The sequence below is a fragment of the Nicotiana attenuata genome, chromosome 6 (assembly GCF_001879085.1).
Source record: "Nicotiana attenuata strain UT chromosome 6, NIATTr2, whole genome shotgun sequence".
Lineage (NCBI taxonomy): Eukaryota > Viridiplantae > Streptophyta > Magnoliopsida > Solanales > Solanaceae > Nicotiana > Nicotiana attenuata.
Window position 1 is genome coordinate 3739680 of NC_031994.1, and position 9630 is coordinate 3749309.

At 41.6% G+C, this 9630-nt stretch overlaps 1 protein-coding gene across 1 annotated transcript; it reads right to left on the reverse strand.

The window, feature by feature from the left end:
• Positions 7577 to 8824, reverse strand: LOC109227583. Its single transcript, XM_019392781.1, has 2 exons — positions 8175 to 8824; positions 7577 to 7994 (listed from the first exon to the last, which is right to left on the reverse strand). The coding sequence occupies exons 1-2, from the start codon at positions 8822 to 8824 to the stop codon at positions 7577 to 7579; spliced, it is 1068 nt and encodes a 355-aa protein (XP_019248326.1).

Here is a 9630-nt window from a genome sequence, read left to right on the forward strand (position 1 = left end):
ACCCTCGAATCCCATCGACATTGGGCACACAAACTCGCCCCTGCAATCTCAAAACACCATCATCATCTAAGGTCACCTTCGTGGCACCTCCACGCTGCACCGTGTCTCTCAGGACACACAAATGGGGATCATCAAACTGCCGATCACGGATACGCTCCAATAATGAAGAACGAGCGACCGTGCAAGCTAACACTCTGCTAGGCTCAGAAACGTCCAACCTCTCAAACCGATTGGCCAAGGCCTGAATATCCAAAGCAAGCGGTCTCTGGCTGACCGGAATATAAGCAAGACACCAATGCTGGCGGACTTCCTACTCAATGCATCGGCCACCACATTGGCTTTCCCCGGGTGATACAAAATAGTAACATCATAATCCTTCAATAGCTCTAACCACCTCCTGTGCCTCAGGTTCAACTCCTTCTGCTTGAACAAGTACTGCAGACTCTTGTGATCAGTGTACACCTCACACGTCACACCATATAGGTAATGCCTCCAAATCTTCAAAGCATGAACAATGGCTGCCAACTCTAGATCATGAACCGGATAATTCTTCTCGTGGATCTTCAACTGCCTCGAAGCATACGCAATGACTCTGCCATCCTGCATCAATACCGCACCAAGCCCAATACGGGAAGCATCACAATAAACTGTATAAGGCCCTGAGCCTGTGGGCAAAACCAATATCGGTGCCGTAGTCAGAGCTGTCTTGAGCTTCTAAATGCTCGCCTCACACTCGTCTGACCATCTGAACTGGGCAACCTTCTGGGTCAATCTAGTCATCGGGGCTGCAATAGATGAAAACCCCTCCACGAACCGACGATAGTAGCCTGCTAAACCTAAGAAACTCCGAATCTCTGTAGCTGATGCTGGTCGAGGCCAGTTCTTGACTACCTCTATCTTCTTCGGGTCCACCTGACTACCCTCTACTGATACAACGTGACCTACAAATGCTACTGAACTCAGCCAGAACTCACACTTGGAGAACTTGGCATATAACTGACTATCCTTCAGAGTCTGAAGAACCACTCTGAGGTGCTGCTCGTGCTCCTCCTGGCTGTGGGAGTACACCAAAATATCATCAATAAAGACTATCACGAACATGTCCAAATATGGCCTGAACACTCGGTTTATCAACTCCATGAATGTTGCTGGGGCATTTGTCAACCCAAACGACATGACCAGGAACTCATAATGCCCGTACCGAGTGCGGAATGCTGTCTTAGGGACATCGGATGCCCTAATCCTCAACTGATGGTAGCCAGATCTCAAGTCTATCTTTGAAAATACCCTTGCACCCTGAAGCTGGTCGAACAAATCGTCAATCCTCGGCAGTGGATACTTATTCTTTATCATCACTTTGTTCAATTGCCGGTAATCAATGCACATCCTCAACAGTTCATCCGTTTTCTTCACAAATACACCGGCGCACCCCAAGGGGAAACACTGGGCCTAATGAAACCCTTTTCCAGCAAATCCTGCCACTGATCCTTTAACTCTTTCAACTCTGGCGGGGCCATGCGATACGGCGGAATGGAAACGGGCTGAGTGCCCGGAGCCAGATCAATACAAAAATCAATATCCCTGTCGGGCGGCATACCCGGCAAGTCTGAAGGGAAAACCTCGGGGAACTCTCGAACAATAGGAACAGAATCAATTGAAGGGACCTCTGCGCTGGAATCACGAACATACGCCAGATAAGCTAAACACCCCTTCTCGACCATGCGTCGAGCCTTCACATATGAAATAACTCTGCGGGTGGTATGCCCTGGGGTCCCTCTCCACTCCAAACGGGGCAAATCTGGCAAAGCCAAGGTCACGGTCTTTGCGTGACAATCTAAGATAGCATGATACGGGGACAACCAATCCATCCCTAATATAACGTCAAAATCCACCATGTCTAAGAGCAATAAATCAACACGGGTCTCAAGACCCTCATACACTACCACACAGGAACGATGAACTCGGTCGACCACTATAGAATCACCCACCGGTGTAGATACATAAACAGGAATACCCAAAGCATCACTAGGCATAACCAGGTAGGGTGCAAAATAGGACGACACATACGAATACGTAGACCCAGGGTCAAATAGCACTGAGGCATCTCTATCACAAATCAGAATAGTACCTGTAAGGTCTGCACCTGAAGACTCAGCCTCTGGCCTGGCTGCTGGCTGGCCTCTACCTCTGGCGACCTCAACTCCACCTCTAAGACCTCTACCTCCACCTCTAACACCTCTGCCACCGCCTCTAGCTGGCTGGGCAGGCTGTGGAACCTCCGGTGCCTGAATCATAACACGAGAACTCTGATGTTGGTAGCTGCCATAAACTCGAGGGCAATATTTGACAATGTGCCTCGGATCACCACAAGCATGGCAAGACCTCGTCTGCTGCGGCTGAGCACCCCTCAACATCGGCCAAAGCCTCTTGTTGTGACCATACTCACCACACTCATAACACCTACACGAACGCTGCAGCTGAGGGAACTGAGGCTGACCCTGTCGACCTGAATGACCACCTGAAGTACCATGAGTGATCTGGAGAGCTGACTGAAAAGGCCTGGGAGGATGGCCTCTACCATAAGAACCTCTACCTCTTGACGAGGTACCACTGAATCTGCCTGCATGACGGGGCCTCTTATCCGACCTATGACCACCTCCCTGTGGCAGAGTTATCTCAACTCTACGGCCTACATTGGCCGCCTCCTGAAAAGTGATCTCACTCCCGGCCTGAGCCACTATACCCGGCTGACCTGCCACCGCTGGCGGAACCACTGGAAGCAAACCCGCTCGAATGACACCCTCTATGAGGCCTACCAATCGGACTAGAACGTCCTGAAGAACTGGGGTGGCAATGAACCCTTCTGGGACCTGAGCTGGGCCCACCGGAACTGCTGGGACAGGAACCTCCTCCTCAAAATCAACCTGAGGCTCCGCCACTGGGGCTGTTGCTGGGATCTCGGACTGCTAAGCGGTAGATGAAGAAGCGCGTGTTCTAGCCATCTGCGAAAGAACATAGTAGAAATTCAACCGGTGTTTGAGAAACAGAACCGCACGACAAGAAAGAATGAATGTGAAGTGTTTCCTAACTCTGTAGCCTCTGGGGATAAATACAGACATCTCCGTACCGATCCCTCAGACTCTACCGAGTTTGTCCGTGAGTTGTGAGACCTATGTAACCTAGTGCTCTGATACCAACTTGTCACGACCCGGATTTCCCACCGTCGGAAGTCGTGATGGCGCCTACTAATAGGAGCTAGGCAAGCCAATTAATCATTAACTTTTTAGGCAATCCTCAACAATATTAAGGCAATGAGACATTTAATATAAAAGCGGAAGTTCTAAATATAAATAAATGGAAAACAAGTGCGGAACTTCAATTACAACCTCTACCCAAGACTGGAGTCACTAACTCACGAACGTCTATAGAATACCAAAAACAGAGTCTGAATAAAATACAATACCGTTTGTTCCGGTACAAGGACAACAAACGAAGTAAGGATAGAAGAGACTCCGGGCCATGCGGACGTCAACAAGGCTACCTCGGAATCTCTGGACTGAAGTCAACTCCCAACGCTCCTACTGCTGTCCAAAAGCTGTTGCTCCGGCGCTGTGATCTGTGCAAAAAGATGCACAGAGTGTAGCATCAACACAACCGACCCCATGTGCTGGTAAGTGCCTAGCCTAACCTCGGCGAAGTAGTAACGAGGCTAGACCAGACTACCAGATAAACCTGTGCAGTTATGAAATATATTGCGGAAAATAAACAGGAAATAAGCAGTTTATACAAGGAGGGAGAATCATGCTATGGGGAGGCAACAATTAAAACAAGAAGTCTAAACTTAAGGATAGAACTGCCAACAGACACTTAAATCTGGAGTAAACACACTTACGCTATAATTTGTTGCGGCGCGCAACCCGATCCGATCACATACAATACTGTTGCGGCGTGCAACCCGGTCCTCAATCATCACTGTTGCGGCGTGCAACCCGAACCATAAATATACAATGTTGTTGCGGCGTGCAACCCGATCCACAATTATATAGTGTTGTTGCGGGCGTGCAACCCGATCCACAATTATATAGTGTTGTTGCGGCGTGCAACCCGATCCACAATTATATAGTGTTGTTGCGGCGTGCAACCCGGTCCACGATTATCACTGTTGCGGCGTGCAATCCGATCCATATATAGGTAACAAAACCTCACCCAATCAACAATCACAAGTAAGGGGTAAGAGGGGTAACAACTAGTGACAGCAATCCCGGCAAGGGGAAATATAACAACACAACTAAATCCCGGCAAGGGAGAAAATCAACAAAACCAATAACACGTCCCGGCAAGGGAAAAAATCAACTCTTTCACTTTCTTGCACTTCTCATTCACTTTAACATTCGAGCCATCGCTCCAAGAGTCATTTCATAATCTATGTCTCAAGCTCTTTACAATATATAGAAATCATCAAATAAGCATGGAAGAGTCACAACAATTTAGGATAATCTCAATATAAGGACACACGGTCATGCTAGACACCAGTGTATAGATACTCGTCGCCATGCCTATACACCGTACCCAACAAATAGCAATTAGCAAATAAGACTCTACTCCTATTCCCTCAAGCCAAAGTTAGACCAAACACTTACCTCGAATGCTCCAAACTCAACTCAAACCTCTAGTATAACTTTACCCCTCGAATTCACCACCAAACCGCTCGAATCTAGTCACAAATTACTTGAATGTATCAACAAATGCTAATTGAATCAATTTGAATGCATGAAAATGGCTTTCCCAAAGTTTTGCGAAAAAATTCCCAAAACGCTCTCGGGCCCACGTGGTCAAAGCCCGAGGTTCGAACCAAAACCCGGTTACCCATTCCCCCACGAGTTCATATCTATGTTTTGTTTTGAAATTCGACCCCAAAACGAGGTCTAAATCGAAGAAAATCGAAAAACCCTAACTCTACCCTTTTTCCCCAATTTCAACCCTAGATTATATGATTTAGGTGTAGAAACTTACTAATTAATGAAGGATAATGAAGGAAATAAGTAGAAAATTACTTACCCAAGTGGTCTTGAAGAATGGGGGCTTCAATGGCTTCCTAAGGCTTGAGAGAGAAGAGAGCTCGTGTGAAATTTGAGTAAAAACCCGTAACTATTCTGTTTTTGAAGTATTAAAATGACTGGGCAAAAATGCCCTTCGCGTTCGCGGGAAGGGGGCCGCGTTCGCGAAGGGTAAGCTGGGCAAGTCATCGCGATCGCGTGGAGGCAAACGCGAACGCGTAGAAGAAAAGTGCTGGGGTCCGGAGTTTGGTCTATGCGAACGCGATACGGGGTTCGCGAACGCGATGAAGGGAGGATTAAAGCTACGCGAACGCGGGGACTGAGCCGCGNCTAAGTTTCACAAACTTTCAAATTTGGAACTTATAATCCGAAACACGTCAAACAACGTCCGATTTCAACCAAATTTTACAGGAAGCGCTTAAATCACATATAAGACTTGTACCAGGCGTCGGAACCAAAATACGAGCCCGATACCACAGTCTTTTAATAAATTTTCATTTCTACTATCCTTAATAATTTCAAAAAAACAATTTTACAGAAAAATTCATTTCTCGGGCTCTAGACCTCGGAATTCGACTCCGGGCATATGCCCAAGTCCCATATTTTTCTACGGACCCTCCGGGACCGTCAAATTACGGGTCCGGGTCCGTTTACCCAAAATGTTGACCAAAGTCAACTTTAATCATATTAATATCAAAATTCATCAATTTTTACATAGAATTCATATTTAAGCTTTCCGGCTATGTGCCCGGACTGCGCACGCAAATCGAGGCAAGTAAAAAATGAGGTTTTCAAGGCCTTGGAAGCGCGGAATGAATGAGGAAACAGGTGATGACCCTTTGGGTTGTCACATTTCAGTGTTGAACTATTAGTTGCAAAACAACTTGTCTTTATACCTTTCTCAATTACAAATAAGCTACTTTATAAAACTATTTTAGCTTGCAAAAAAGTTGTTTTATAAAATCATTTTAGCTTGGTACAAGAAACATTGCAAAACAGCTTTATACCGATATAAAGCTGTTTATAAAACTGTTTTAGTTGTTTTATCTTATCGGGTAAACCGATAACCGAACCGATAATAATCGATAACCGATAACCAATATCTTATTGGTTTGGTAATCGGTTTATCATATTTGTAAACCAATAACCGATATACTAAACCAATAATATTCCTAACTGATCCGAACCGACCGATGCCCACCACATTGGACTAAAAACTAAGAGAGTTCAAGCTAATAGCATGAAGCATAATACTCAAGAGCAAATGGACCTTGATTTACCAAACGAAGTACACAGATCTGAACAGAAGAAGAGAGCATACAAGAAAGCATAAGCAGGTCAAAATTAACTCCAAAAGAAGCACTTCATGAAGCATCCAAAATATACTCCAATTGATTTATTTATTTATTTATTTTTTACATATGGAGAAAGACAACTTATTATCAGGACAACCAACACACATTTCCTTTATCCCCTTTTAAATTTCATGCTAAATTGACTACACTAAACAAAGAAACATAACAAAGAGCATTGATTCCAATTTTTCTAGCTATGACACAGCAACAGCACGTAAAACTGAATCAATATAACAGTTTAGCTGTTACTACACCGTGAAGGGATCAGTACAAATTTTAAAAGCCTTCTTCTTCTTTTGAATTAGGCTTTTAAAATTTGCGATCTTAATAACTTTATAACTATAACAATTTATCATTAAAAGTAAAACAAGATGTTTAAGATTAAAATTATTTACATGTATAAAATGTATCATTTTTTTAAAATATATTAAAATAAAAATAGTGATACATAAAATGAAACGATCGGAGTAATAATTTGTATTTCTCTTGAGTGGTGTAATATACTTGTAGATGCAAAAATAGTGATTTTGCTGATAGCTATAAATCTAAACTAAATTGCATCGATTATCTATTTTCTATTTCCAAAGCAAATCATCATTATCTCAAGTCAATATCATATGTTCACAAATCAAGTAAGATAGTGTTATATTTATCGAGAAACCAATAAAATAAATTTGCAAGTGCATAAACTAACTATTACAATGATCTAATTAGAACATATAATTCTTTATATAGGTAATTGGTATAAAAAGTTAGAAGAAAGTAAACTGTCCATTATTTTAGAAAAAATTGATAAAATAATGAATGGATAACTTCTGTAGTTGTGCTTGAGGAACTATAAGCAATTATCATTAAAAGCAAAAAAATTGGGAACATAAAAACTTTTGGAGAGAAAATAATTTACCTTTTCCTGCTGCAAATCATAAATTAGGAAACATTAATAGAACAATTAACTCTAGGTATATAGAAAAGAATTACTATACAAGTTATCTTATATTGATATAAACGTTACATTTTTTTTTGATAAAATTTAATCTTTATTTCTGGGGAAAAAACTCAATACATGCACTAATCTTTACAAAAAATCCTCTCTATATGGACGGACATACAGCCCCATCCTATATCACTGCTTCCCTAAACAACTATCTACACATCAAGCTCAGACTACGGATAGAAATTAAGTGCTTGTAGCTTCTTCTCCAATTTTAACCACTTTGAACCTCTGCAATGTATGTCTTGAACGATCATTCTCACTAATTCTTCAGCTTTCCTTTTCTTCTTTTTGAAAATTCTCCAGTTCCTCTCTTGCCATAGATAATATACAGCTCCAGCTAGGATCATTCTGTAGATGGCTGCATCTGCTTTCCTCCCCGTTGCATATGTACTGGCCCATTTTATTTCTTCTGACCATATCCTGGCTCTTCTTCCTATTCCTGCCCAGTTCAGTACCTTCTCCCACACACTGCTTGAATACTTGCATGTAAAGAACAGGTGGTCGTGGCTTTCATCAGCTGCTTCACATAAGACACATTCTGCACTTGTGATACTCCCCCATTTCAGTAATCTGTCCTTTGTGTATAACCTGTTTTGGACAGCTATGTACATAATGAACATCCATCTTGAACTACTACAATTGTTACAAATTAATCTCCTCCAATTAACCTTTGTGAATTCACCCCTCATCTTGTTATATACATCTCTTATTGAGTAGTCCTTCCGAGACATTACTTCTTCAACATTGATTCTTGCTTATATCAGATACTTCCCAGCTTTTAGAATCTTTTGAGTTGTCCATGCTGCTTGATTGGTCTTCACATTCCATGTTTTCTCCTTCTTTATATAATAGATATGCATCCACTTGATCCATAATCTGTCCTTCTTATTGCATAGGTTCCACATCTGCTTCAGGATTGCTGCTTTGTTCCAAGTGACTATGTCTGTAATGTTCAAGCCTCCTGCTGTGTTTGGCCAACAAAGTTGTGTCCATGCAACCACAGCCTTCTTGCTCCCCTCTACCTCCCCTGTCCATAAGAACTTTTTGCAAATGCTTTCAATCTTCATTAGGATATTCTTTGGCAAAGGAAATACTTGCGTCCAGAATGATTGTATAGATAGTAACACACTTATAATCATTTGTAGTCTACCTGCATAGGATAGAAATCTTGTTGTCCAGCTTTGCACTTTAGCTAGAATTATGTCCAGTAAAGGTTGACATTGGTTAACTGACAGTCTTTTAGCACTCAGTGGTACTCCTAAGTACCTGAAGGGTAATTCACCCAGGGAGAATCCCAAGCTTGCCAATATTTGCTGCTGCACATGTTCTGGCACACCTCCAAAATAGATGCAACTTTTCCCTTGGTTTGCAACTAATCCTGATGCTGAGGAAAACTGGTGAAAACACTCATTTAACATCTGTGCTGACTTGAGATCTCCTCTACAAAATAGTAGAAGATCATCTGCAAAACTGAGCTGCAGGATATTGAGTTACATTTAGGATAGCGATAATAACTAATACAATCTAATATGAAGTCACCATATTCTACAAAAGTATAGGTCGTCTATTATATAAGTTAGAGTCAAAAAACTAAAGGTAAATTTAGATGGAAAATCTTCTAAAAAGTTCCACCTTTTTAGTGAGAATAAGAAAAGAAAGTGTTCAAATATCGTAATATACAAGAATTACCTTTTATCTAACAATGACATTATACATTTCATCCGACAAATTATGATACTCTTATCTTACTAATGATTTTAAGTAATTTTAATAATAAAAACTAATATTACACTTCAACATTTAATAGTACTATCGAAAAATGGTTGTGTGTGTTATTTTTTAATTTCTTGGTTATATCCGAAAACTGCACAGTTGACCCCCACTAGTGTAAAAAGAGTTGTTGAATCAACAATTTACTCCATTAGCTTCGACTTTCTGCTCCGGTGTCGTTGCATATGCACCAGTTCAAAAGCTGACAACAATCGGTATTTTGCCAGAAAAAAATTTGAAAAATCAGACAACATAGACGATTGTCGAAGAGTGGAGCTAAAAATGTTCCATCACTTAGCTGTCTCATACTATTAGGTGCCTATAACCAACTATGAGGTCCTTTTAAAACATCTGAGAAATTTCTGAATGATACAAAAATGATTAAATCAAGATATATATATAGTAGGGGTGTACATGTATTGGGTTGGTTTTGTTTTTATTAAAACTAAACCAA